Source organism: Pholis gunnellus (assembly GCF_910591455.1).
Source record: "Pholis gunnellus genome assembly, chromosome: 19".
Lineage (NCBI taxonomy): Eukaryota > Metazoa > Chordata > Actinopteri > Perciformes > Pholidae > Pholis > Pholis gunnellus.
Window position 1 is genome coordinate 2,545,046 of NC_136546.1, and position 12,977 is coordinate 2,558,022.

The 12,977-nt window shown below is 43.3% G+C and overlaps 1 protein-coding gene across 2 annotated transcripts; it reads right to left on the reverse strand.

Annotated features, from left to right (window-relative positions):
* Window positions 1-2,007: 2,007 nt before the first annotated feature.
* hnrnpub (heterogeneous nuclear ribonucleoprotein Ub) lies at window positions 2,008-12,086 on the reverse strand. 2 transcript variants are annotated; one of them, XM_079180329.1, is made up of 14 exons: window positions 11,467-12,086; window positions 9,891-10,005; window positions 7,869-7,948; window positions 7,564-7,703; window positions 7,289-7,388; window positions 6,550-6,662; window positions 6,079-6,342; window positions 5,851-5,970; window positions 5,629-5,757; window positions 5,362-5,530; window positions 4,989-5,270; window positions 4,585-4,865; window positions 4,330-4,476; window positions 2,008-3,990 (listed from the first exon to the last, which is right to left on the reverse strand). In XM_079180329.1, the coding sequence occupies exons 1-14, from the start codon at window positions 11,936-11,938 to the stop codon at window positions 3,940-3,942; spliced, it is 2,463 nt and encodes an 820-aa protein (XP_079036455.1). In that variant the 5' UTR covers window positions 11,939-12,086; the 3' UTR covers window positions 2,008-3,939. The 2 variants fall into 2 exon arrangements, with proteins under 2 accessions (XP_079036455.1, XP_079036454.1); XM_079180328.1 differs by having other exon boundaries at window positions 4,330-4,479.
* Between the last annotated feature and the right edge of the window lie 891 nt (window positions 12,087-12,977).

Consider the following 12,977-nt stretch of genomic DNA (forward strand, 5'->3'; position numbering starts at 1 on the left):
AGAAATGGAAAGAGTTTCATGCCTCGAGCACACGAGCACACAGTTTGCTCGTGTGCTTCAGCGGTCGCAGCTTTACGGAGAGTGGCAAAGAGAAAAACACTCTCCAGCCATGCTTGCAGATCTGTGAGGCTCCACTTATGCACAACTTTGAGCTAGATGCTAACATCAGCATGCTAATGTACTCACAATAACAAAGCATGTGGATGTTCATCATCTCAGTTCAGTGTTAGCATGCTAACATCACTCAAGTACAACTGAGGCTGATGGCCGTGTGATTAGTTTTGCAGGTATTTGATCATAAAACATGTAGATTTTCATCTGGTGATGGAGCTAGAGAAAGAAGTAAAACAAATATATAAAGTTAGACTTGATAATAAAAATATCCCCGTAGTCGAAATTATGAGACAGAAAGTCATAATGATGAGATACTTAAACACACAGTCATAGAAGCAGCTCTTTGGCTGGTTACTCTACATTTAACATATAAATGTATTGTGAGTACATTGAAGACGACTTTAAACGTGGCTTTACAACACATGAAATACTTCACATGGGATTGTGCAAACGCACCCTTGAAAGGATTTTAAGCTTTGAACAAAGTTATTGTAATAACTTGTGTTTGATATTTGTCTTTGCTATTTTCTTTAAAGGTGTGATAGAGTAATGTGGGTTTCTTAACCCTAAATTAAAAGGATTTAAGTTATAATAACAGAAATGTGCTTAAATATATTTTTACATGTATATAACTGCATGTACAATATTTTAACACTTGAATAAACAATAATCAAATGCAGAGACAGTTATTTACCAATATGTTAGGAGAAGTTACATTTACACAGTCTGACATTTACAACAGGCCCTCTGAGGGCGACCGTGATGCTGATGAGGCCCAGAGTGAAGATGGGTTTGAGACCCCTGAGCTAGAGGGTCCCGGGTCAAAGTTCTGATGTCCGATTGTCAAGATATTTTAAATCAACCCATACCAGGTTGGGGAAAAGTCAGAGAATCACCAAAGTTTATCCTCTAGAATATCTGGAACAAATTTCTTGTCAATCCATCCAACAGATATTTCACTCTGAGCCATAGACTGTATTTAAGAAGTGGACATAATCACCCTGACATCACCCATTGGTCTGTGGACTGTCGTTTTTGAAGCCTTGAGTTAAGCCCGTTGCCCGCCGCCATCTTGTTTTTTGAACTGAAAACAAACTGTGAAAGGGTTAACGTTGTAAACTCCCAGACCAGACAACCGACCTGTAAATCACCACGTAGCCCCGCCCTACTCTGCTTTATGGTCTATTTGACTCTAGATGGACCATCATTTACTAAATGAGCATCATGCTGTATTGAAGAAGACTTGGAACTAGAAATTGAGACCATAAACTCATGTTTACAATGTTTATAAAACCTGTTTAAAGCGATTTGAAAGTTTTGTTTTCTAGGAAGACAGTGAGCCAAAGCATAAAGGCAAAGCTACACAGTAATGGCTTAAATTCCTATATTGTAGAAAATGAGATGTACTTGTTTTTTTCTATTGTAAAGCCAATCTAGTTGCTATATAAATACGTATGGTTGTGATGTCACAATGACAGTCACCTGAAGAAGTGACGCTAAACTCTGCTGCAGTGACGCTGTGAGCGCTGGTACAGCTGACCAATCAGAGCAGACTGGGCTTTCTTCTGAGAGAGATCTCTTAAAGAGACAGGTGCTAAAACAAAGCGTTTCAGAATAAGGCTGACTACAGATATATTCAGACAGACAGTATGAGAAAAATAAAAATGTTTTTTGAACATGAAAGCATGTGAACATGTTCCAGTAGAAACCTTAAATACATGGATGAACCTGAAAGTGAGGATTATATGTCTTCTTTAAAAACAATGTTAATCTCTCGGAGTGAATCGGTTTAAGCCACATTAAATCTCCACCAATTTAATGTTGAAAGATGATAAAATCGGGATATTCCCAATGCGGTTAATACTTTTCCACTGTAATAAACCACAAAGTCAGTGTGTACCAGCTTCTTTTACTTTAATAGAGTTGAGACAAATTAAAAAGGAAAATACAGTCCCAGTTTTTAAAACACAAATATAAAAACCGTAAGATAGAAAAGACAACAAATCTCTAAAAGTCTCAAAGCTTTTTGCATTGTTGGTTTAATAATAAAAGACCTGATATAAAACCTGCAACATAAAGCAATAAAAATATAGTCTGTTGTGTTATAGGTTATACTGTAAACTCAAAAGCTTGCATTCTGCTTGATGTATGTATCCAGAAGAATAAAAACAGGAGGGCACAAACGCTCCACAGATTTAAATATAGTTGACAATTCATCACACAGCAGTACTGGGGCGAACTAACACTTTCCTAATCACAATACAGTTATTACTCCAAGCCAATTAATTAATGAACATTCGTGCACGGGTTGAAATAGTGGTGACGTATTTACACGTTTATTAAATGTCAACACAGCCAGGTAAAAAAAAACACACCACTAGTATTCTACGGTGACGGTCTGTCCAGCTGTTCTAGTGCTGGAACACAAGCAGGGTGTCCTCTGCCAGGATAACGTGCCGGGACACATTATGGGCTGCTGGACGAGGAGCTGCCATTATTGCCGGGGCCACACAGTCACCAACTAGGAACTCTGGGGGAGCTTCAGCGCAACAGAACGCCTCTGAGGTGATAAAGAGTTCCTCTGCTTCGTCAGGAACAGGTCCTCGTGATCAGCTGGTGGCGTTAATAGGTGGACGGGTTGTGACACTGTGTAGCCCTTTAGGTTTGCTGGTGAAAATGAGTAACCCTGCCCGCTTTCTACCACGTTCGTGCCGAACTAGCATTGGCAGAAATTTGTTCAAAAATTAAATAGTGGTGAAAATATACATTTAAAAAAAAAAAAAGTCTATTGTGGTTCTGGTTTGAGATTATTTGGACCGATGGACACTTTCTTTTCATAAGTCTACTGCACTAAAGGAAATGCTGAGAACCAAGTGTAGTAAGTGTCATATAAATAATAAAATGGCTTACTTTAGTCCTTAAATGGCTTGGTGAAAATACTTTCTCAAAGTGATGTACATTAGAATACCTGAAGGACATTTCCAAGACAGGACAGCTAGAAGGAATACTTTCCTAATGAGGTGTAAGGGGGGGGGGGGCTGTCCTCACTGTTTGAAGTAGCAAACTAGGACATTGCCCATTCAAAGGTCTTTTACACACCTTTGAACCGAATCAAAAGTCACAAGCCAAGAAGAATGTAAAAAGCCAACGAGTTGTTTATTGTAGGTCTATGGAGTTTAGGTTACAGGTTGGATACTGGGAACAAAAGACAGTTCATCTGTTGCGTCGGGTTAACTGCGGACTCTATTGACATGTACAGCCTAACAGTAGAATCAGCTACCATGCTTCTCGCTAACAAGCCACGGTTCCTTTCAATCATTACCGATTCTTTGCACTTCTCATACAGACTACGCAAAGGAAAGAAAAACAACAAATATTTACAATTTGTAATAAAAAAAAAGCAACACAAAAAATAAATCACAGCACAGATAAAATGCACAGCCCTGAAAATAAGAAATCTCGCAACATCTGCCCCGGGGCTGGCAAAACGGTTTCTGATAAACATGAGATTTTTTTCCTTTTAAAAGCACGTCATTTAAAAGTGTGAAAAAAGCATAATGAAATATACAACGAAAGAAATAAAAACGGGTGATTGAATGAGACTGAACCCACGTTGTATGTAGAAAGCCTGGATTACACTCAGGTATCTGGTCTCCTCCCTGATGTGGAATGTTGTTGCTCCATAATGCGTTAGTCTTCATTGTCAGTTGGTGGGTTGGAGATTATTAAAAGTGGGTTCTAGAGAAAGTAAAATCAAAAAAGCGGCGAGGAGGGATGTTCCGTGGCTAGCGGTGGGTCGGCCACCAGTCCGTTACAACAAGTGTCTTAGTAATATCCAGGCTGATACTGCTGGCTCCATGGCTTCTGGTTCCAGAACTGTACGGGACACAAGAGACGCACAGCTTACTTTGTGTTTGTACCCAAGTCAGACGTGCTTCCTTCAGTTCCTACTCATTTCAGGAAGTATATCTACTTTGTAATGGAAAACATTTTGCACTGGTAGTAAAGGTTTATGGTAGTATACGTTATTCATGGGAAACGGGGGCAAAATGACATGAAATATGAAACGCTTATTGTAATGGTTCATTAATATCACACAACCTAGACTATCTACACATGTGGCTGAAGTGTATTCACATATACATGTAGTGTTTGGGCACCGACAGCCTGAAGTCCAGTGTAACGTGCCACTATGCGACTGCTCTTAATACTGACCCCTTGCTGCCAGCTCTGGTTGAAGGCTTGGGCCTTGTCCATGCCGTTCCTGTTGCCGAAGTTGCCGCTGTTCCTGTTGTTACCGAAGTTGCCATTCTTGTTTCCAAAGTTGCCAAAGTTGCCACGGTTACCACCTCTCTGCTGGAACTGCTGCGGGAGAGAGGCAGGACAATGATGAGCATGTTGCTGCCCACAAACAAAACAAAAAACAGATCACATGACAACAGGAAGAAAGCGTGTCATTCTCTAACCCACCTGGTTGTGATGTCCCCTGGATCCACCGCGATGCATGTTGACTCCGCCTCCTCGGCTCATGTTTCCTCTGTTCATTGGGCCACCTCTGTTCATGTGACCCCCTCTGGGTCCCATGTTACCCCTCATTGGTCCACCCCTGGGAGATCCACCCAGGCTGGGGATGGGCCCACCGCCCCGGTTGAAGTTGCCACGGTTATGGAACCCTCCCCTGAAGGCTGGGGGGGGCAGGAAGCCGCGAGGTGGACGGTTGAAGCCACCACCGCCACCACGGGGGCCAGGGGCTGCAAAAAGATCAGGAGCAGTACAAGTGAGCCTGAATGCAATAAATAGTCTTATTCATAGAATATATGTATTCTTGTTGTAAAAACGGTGTTGATTACATCCCAGATATAATACAATACTACCTCCTCTGAAGTTGCCTCTGTTCTGGAAGCCTCCGCGGCCACCGCCTCTCTGTCCAGGTCCACTGCCACGGGCAAACTGGTTCTTGCCCCCCCGGCCGCCACCGCGCAGGCCGCCGCCTCTTTTTGGTGTTGTGCTCCCCTGGTTGGGCTTCTTCTCGGCCGGCAAAGCCGTCTTGCTCTCTTCTTTGTACTGTTCCAGCAGCTTGCCGGCCTCCTCCTTCTGCAGCTCGGCGTAGACGACGTCGCTGAAGCTCTCTCCCTCCTCAGGCAGAGAGTAGAAGCCTGACATGGAGGGGAAACAAGGGACGTGATTCTGAACCCGACAGAAAAACAAAGAACAGTAAAGGATTTATTGATTACTATGTATTTTTACCTTTCATTTTGAAGACAGCGTGCTCAGGCACTTCTTTGCCATCACTCTCGACCTTCTTCTGGACTCTCTCCTTGTAGTCGTCGTCAGAGGGGCAGACCACCACCGCCTTGCGCTGGAAGCCTGCAAACAAGCACATCTTCCTCTTCTGGCCTGGGGCCGACAGGTTGGTCTGGGGGAAGAGGAGAAAGAGGCTCATTGGTACTGGTTTTTATAGCATTTGATTTTAAGCTAATCTGGAGAACTAAATAAAAAGCACAAGCCACTTACATGATCCAGGATGTAGTTTCTCTTCTTGCGGGCGGCGATCTCAATGAACTTTCCCAGGAAAAGAGGTGCTCGCTGGGAAATAGCGCTCAGTTTTGTGATGTCTTTTGACTGGCGTTTCAGGCTGTTGATCTGTATTAAATGATTGGACAAAATACAATGTCAACATATTAAACAGTAGAGAGAGTGTGAACTAATGAAAACAGGAGCTGCATCAGGACTGACCATCATCTTGTCCACAATGGTGTCACTGCCCAGGATGTAGTACTTCCCAGGGTTCTCCTGGACATGGTTCTTCACCCATGTAGTCTTCCCTGAACCTGGCAGGCCGACCATCACTATGATCTACATGACATGAAAGGCCAAGTTACATAAAATCACTATACATTCTGCTGAATATTAGTTACAAACACACTCCATGACTAATCAGAGGAATTACATGACTATGCCTACCTCGCAGTCAGCCTTGGTCTGGGGCCCCTTGAGCCCCCGGACTCTGTCGTCCACGGGGATCTGCTGCATGAAGGTGTAACCCTGGGGCTGAGGGAAGTACGGAGTCTCCATCTGGCCAAAGTTGAACTCCACAGCACAGTTGTGGCAGATGACGTGGGGGAAGAGAGCCTGGCCGTTCAGAGAGTCCTTCTTGACCTGGAAAGCGACGGCCGGCTCACCGCCGTTCTTGGAGAAGGACAACACCGCCTCCTCCCCCTCAAAGTCCTAAACAAAGACAGCAATATGAGAAATTGTGATGACGATAAGTTGAAATGTGAACAAATGGACCAGCCATTTAGACAAATGACAAAGTAAAAGTTGGCAGTTCTTTCACCTTCATATTGAGGTTCCTGCTTTTTAAGTCTATTACGCTGGCTTGGTTTTCATCTACTTTAATAAACTGACAAAATACGGGCAGCATGCATGTCTTACAATAAGGCAGCAGATGACATCGTTCTCCTCGTAGGTTTCTCCAAAGTCCTCTGTCACACAGTTGGTGGTCTTCTTGCCTTTGCCAGAGTATGCATAAGAATGTTCCTCCTCACCTAAACAATTAATGGGAGAAACATGAATTTAAAAAAAAAGTATTTAAAAAAAAGCCCTTTTGAGACGGCCAACAGAAGGAATCTCAGTCACTGGGACTCGTATTATGGTGTGTGAATCATGTGTTGGCAATAAGCCAGCCACCATTACCATGATGCAGCCTGAGCTGGAGCCATTTTACATGGCCGTGTCATGCTGCTTATGAACCACTAGAGGGACCTCAAGGAAAACCACAGAAGCCTGTTTTTGTATTTATACAAACATAAATATATAAAACAGATACTTTCAGAGTTTTGCTTTCTTTAAATGATTCCACCGTTAAGTCCATTCAAGATACTGCACAGTATTTGGCGCACTGCAGAAGTCTGCATGAATGAAACACATCCTGCACTGGCCCGTCACCATTTTGTGTATCACAAGTAATGATATCCCATCATGTTCCAGATATTACTTTAACAGTTAGCTGTACACCACATGTGTGACGTGACAAAATGATTCTGGAAGCGAGTGGAAGAAACGCTGCCACGAGTAAACGGAAAGTTACTGCTGGACTCAACACTTCATTCCACGCAGCCAGCAGTGTAATACACAGAAGAGTGTAGAGCTAGAGCATACAGAAGACACTGACCGAGGAGGAGGGTGCCAGTAGACACGGACCAGCCGACCTGCACATCGTGAATCTCCATGTTCTTGCTGGAAATGTGCTTCACTGGAATTTTCTCTGCAATCTGTTGACATGAAGCAAAACACACAAACAAAATGTATCAGGACTCGTTTCCACTAGTCCACTGTGCGTCCATTTTACACAAAGCTTGTACAGACCGTTTCAGGTTCTACACGAGTTATAAAACATTCCGGGATGCATTAAGAATGAGAATGGTGTTTAGGTCATTGTTACTGTACCTTCATCTCAAAGCAGGCTTTGCCTTTGTTCACACCGTAGGTTCCCTTGCCTCCGGACCAGAGGTAAGCAAAGCTCTCCATAGTGAGAGATGAGGCACTGTAGCGGTCCCGTGACACCTTAAAGTGCAGGTCGCAGTTGTCTAGAGCACAACAAAAAAAGCACACTCATCAGTATCTGTATCCAGGTAAATGGGCCTCTGATGAGTGTGATAATGTTCCAGCTAGTTGTCTTTGACTTATATTATTGGATCTTTGAATCAAACTGGCTTAAAATGTTCCTTTAAACTTTGGCATTTGTCACTCACAGGTATCCAGGCAGACTTTTGTGTCATCAAACTCCTCATCTTCTTCCTCCAGAGGGGGCACGGGAGACTTAAATGAGGCCCTGAAAAAAGACACCAACCAGTCAGCGAGAGGATTCACATGTCAATGCAGCTGCATGGAACACAAAAGATGTCTTGGGTACCACTTGCTGAAAAATATTTGGGGAGAAAGGTGGAAAGACAGACTAAGGGAAGCAATACAAAATAGGAACAGTAAGTTGGGCAAGCGAGTCTCCAAAGAAGTCTTTATTATTGGCCTTGGCAGACAGCACTTACCTTCTAGTATCCAGTGAAATCTAAAATGTGAGACACACACAGAGAGAAAGAGAGAGAGAGAGAGAGAGAGAACCTCTGCTGTCCCTAGCACTCACTGCTAGCCACTGGTCAAAGTGATAAAAGACCTTTCCCCTTTCAGATCAGCGTGTTTATGATCTCCAGGATTGCTGTGGGGTCAGTCAAAGTGACAGCGGGTACAGTGTATATTTAACTTCCCATATGTGGAATCCTAAAATGAACAAGGTCCTGACCGACTCACTGTTCTGAGTGTGAAGGACATGCTTGGCTGCTTGAAATGAGTCATGTGAGCTACAGCAACTTACCAACTCTGTAGCGTGAGATTAGGCACAGAATTCTACTACGGGAAGTTTAAGAAGCTAGTTCAAAGTTGTAAAGGGTCACACATTTCAATAAGGCTTCTGCATTGTTCCACCTGATGCCAGTGGAGTAGGCTTTATTCAGTAGGACTCAAACAGATTTGGGTTGATTATCCGCAGCAGTCTCAACATCACCAGAGACATCTGCCATCGTAGTTCTTAAAACGGCCTTGAATGCAGCACGAATGGCTGTGGGGGGGATTTATGGTGGCGCTGGAGCAAGTAGCCTGAGGTGGAGTGTATGGTCAGTGCAGTCAGTGAGTGCTGCTCTATAGGCCTATGGCGGCCCAGGGGCCTCAGGCTTCACATAATGGATTAAAGCGCTAAACAAATATATGGTATTGGGGAAAAGAGAGAATCTGGACTTTCAAATTGTAAATGAATGAACACTTGCAATCAAATATTTGACTGTCAGATAGGAAGGGGCCAAAAACGACCTAAAGAGGCAGCACTACTATTGTGTTCAAATAATTCTCCCAGACTTTTTCCGAAGAAAAAGAAAATAAATTCCTCAAAAAAATTCTATTTTCTGACGTTGGATTCTTTAAAGTGTGTCAACAGCGCAATGAAAACAAAACACTGACCAAGAAGTAGGTACACGTATGCACACAAACATCCACACGCACCATGCATGAAGTCACCTGGGCGGGGGGGCAGAAAAGAGTCTTGCAAGCACACGTCCACGCTCTCACACCATGACAACAAACAAACAACACATGATACATGAGACAGAAATAGCAGTTTGACGCCATACAACCAGTGAAATAAAAAACAAAACGATAAAAAAAAAAGACCATTGCGAGGTAAAACGATGGACGGTAAATAACGAGCTTCTCCGTGGACGTTCCAAACACTTTGCTGTATCCTTGTGTGCTACCCTGCAGCACTGGACCCCTCCTCCCACGCCTCTCAGCTATTCTTCCCCCCTCCCTCCATTCATTCATTAAGAAGTGCACATCTGCTACTTTCCTCTGGGTTCTCTCTTGAGCAGCCTGGCTTCACCTTGAGGACACAACTGGCTTTCCAAAACAATAAGTGGCATGAGGAACAGATGTGAAAATTCATAGAGACTTGATAGTTGCACTTCTGCTACAGAATGCAGTCCATTTGAGACACAAATGTGAGTGGGCACTGTAAAAGGTAAATGGTAAGGCTCTTTAAAGTAGTCAGGGATGACCCTCAAAACATGTGTGAAAGTGAGGTAGTTAATAAATAGTATAATACTTGAAAATGAGGGTTTTCCTCATGCTAGTTATATGTGCATTGGCACTTAAAGCCAATACAGTTCAACAAAGCTATGGATGGCGCTTCAGGGATGCTAAAGGCCATTTTTGCTCTGTCCCATCCTTACCAGCTGTATTTGTTCTCTTCAATAAATTCAAAGTAGCCCCTTCCATGTTCCTCCCGGCGTCTCTTAACACCCTTCTTATTCTTCTGATCAGCATTCGTGTCTTTGTCCGCATCCCCTTTGAAAATAGAACAAAGATATAGAATGAGGTGCTCCTTTTTGTGAGAGAGAGAGGTCGGACTGGCAGTGGGGTTCTGGCCCACAAAGCCCGTTCATTAGTTACATTGTGTCGACCATAATCATCAATAGTAAGGTAACCAAAGAGGTAACACCTCACGATTACACTTTAATATATATATATATACACAATCATACTACATGAATTGTAACAGCTCTAATGACCAGATAATAATTACAATATAGGCTGGTCCAAATGAACATTGTGAACAGTGTTTGCTGGGGCTGGAAAAACAAGTCTCTGCAAAGTAAAAGGGACATCAACCCTGGTATAAAGGGCGTGTAATGTATTGTGTTCAATAAGATTCAGATGTTAGCCCATTGTATTAAGGAGGACAGATCTACTGTTTTTTAGGACGAATGCATCATGCAAGGAAATGGGAATGTATATTTAGACCTGATTGGCACCCCCCACATCTTACCCTGAATTACCTATCACGGTAAACCGACATTTTCTAAATTCATCTAACAAGAGGACACTTTCTATCCAACCCACGGACTAACTACCCACGTGCTAAACAAGCAGTTCGACGCCTGGCCCGTCTTCTGAACAGCAAGTGCAGATGTTCCCAGTATTTTAGGCAAATGCGCTTGGACGTAAACACCGAAGGGAAAAGTCCTCGGAAGGAATTCGTAAATCAAGTTTAATTTGCACTCAACTTGGAACTGCCCAATTGTGCCTTCGGAGCTTAGAGTAGCGTAATGAACAGGATAGAGGCACCCTGCTATCACCGCAGTGGCATTCCACTGCTTTAAATTACACCTTTATTTAACGTGGGCGCCTCTATTTATTGTGGGTTAAAGAGTAACGCAAAGTGATCCATCTTGGTTCACCTCCACCACACTACCAACCCATTTAAAGCCAGACTTCAATGCGGGAACCACTGAACTAGCTAACCGGCGACTGCTAGTTATCACTGCACCAAAGACACAAAGAAAATGACGTTAGCTGGCAAGCTAACACGCTAACCAAGCGAAACGAAAAACCAGACTAAGCTACGTTAAATCAATGTCTTATCTTTAACTTCATTCGCCTAACGTTTTCAATTGTGACGAACGATATTCTACCATTACATAAGCATGATAACGTTAACATGTGTGAACTGGAATATCGACAATGCGTTACAAAATGATTAGCGTTAGCTTTAGCCAAGGTGGGGACCGATGCTAACTTGAAATTAGCATGAGCGGCTAGCTGTTTCAGTTTGTGGCTAACGCTTGCTAGTTTAGTGAGGTCACGCTATCGCTCAACATGGACGCTCTGTTGTATGGTAACGCATTGGAATTTAGTCATTCCCATCCGGCTCCCTCCCGCGGTAGCATTAACGCTATAGGAAAACCCGACACCCAGCCACAGTCCATCCAGCCAGTCACATTTTCATAACCAATCCGGCCGACTCACCCTCAGCAGCCTGGTCCGCGGGCTCACCATCCTCCGTGTCTATTTTCTCCATGTCGTCGACATCTCCCTTAAGCATGGGATCCATCTCGTCGTCCTCGTCTCCCTCATCTTCCCCCTCACCCATCTCTTCGTCTTCAGCAGCGCCATCGCCCCCATTTTTCGGCTTTTCTACTTCTTCTTCTTCTTCTTCCTCCTCCTCATCCTCCTCCTCGTTGGCCTCCATACTTTCTTCTATCGGGCCCTCGCCTTCTTCTTCCTCTCCCATACCCTCCTGGTCGGCGGCCTGGCCGGAACCCTCAGCCGCGGCAGCTTCTTGGTCTAGTGGGGGGTTTCCTGCAAGGGCCTCCTCGTCCAGCGCGGCCTGCAAGCGGTCCATCAGCTCGGCCTTCAGCCCTTTATCCGAAAGATCACGCTTTTTCAGCTCGTCCTTCAGCTCGTTCACTTTCAGCTTTTTGACGTTAATTGAGCTCATTGTGGATGTTTAAGTGCAAAATGTAAAATTCACAAATACGATAAATAAATAACTGGACGGCCTTTGTCGACGGATGTAGCTCAATATACTGCGCCAAATGGCACCCGCGCTGTCCGACCAATCTTTCACCGGCAAAAGAGCTGTGCTTATCCCGGGGTGTGGGGGAGGAAGATGACGTCTTACCGTAATTACCCAGAGAGCAGCGCGGCTGGGTTATACAGCCCGTCGACCATCTGTCGCTAGCGTAATAACAAAACCAATCTCATAGAAAGCGTTGGTGTGGAAAAAAGTGGGGCAAAATGTGGAGGAAAAAATGCAACACTAAGGACACCAACGATTATACTCATTTTGTCTTTGTTTGCATAATTCACATCAGCCTAGCCTACGTTTGGAAAGTAGTAAATATACTGCATAATATGATAATACAGTTTAGATGAATAAAGGGGCGATAAAATAGGACGCTATTCAAAATAATAGTCAATACTCTTAACCCTAATTTAAAATGGTTCTTGTGCGAGTAGTCTATAATGTAAACCTTTATTAACATTTTCTAAATGTATTTGTCTTCCAAGGCAAAATAGAAATGTGAATGATTCATAAAGAAAATGTTTCATGGAGTGAAACTCATGAATTCATCCAACTTTCCACTACACAGTTCGCTATTTTACATTCAATACTGTTATGATTTAGGGTGGCTATTATCAAGCCAATCAGGTAGAGGAGGTTCACTTTAATCAGCCATATTATAACTTTTAATTGATTTGATGGTTTCATTTTATTGGCTCAAACCTGATGACAGAAGAGTTGAAGACTGTTTGCAACTTGTCTATTTCGAAAATACCAAATTATAAAGTCACGAACCAAATGCTGTAATTTTAAGACGTTTTTCAGTCAATGTGAAAAATGTTGATGCAAAAATATAACAAACAAAAACAAATGTCTCTCTGCATAAAGACAACATGATGATTTGTTGTCAATGCTTAAACTAAACAAAACATTCTCAATTGAATGGGGCACACCATTCACCATTTTGTCAAAA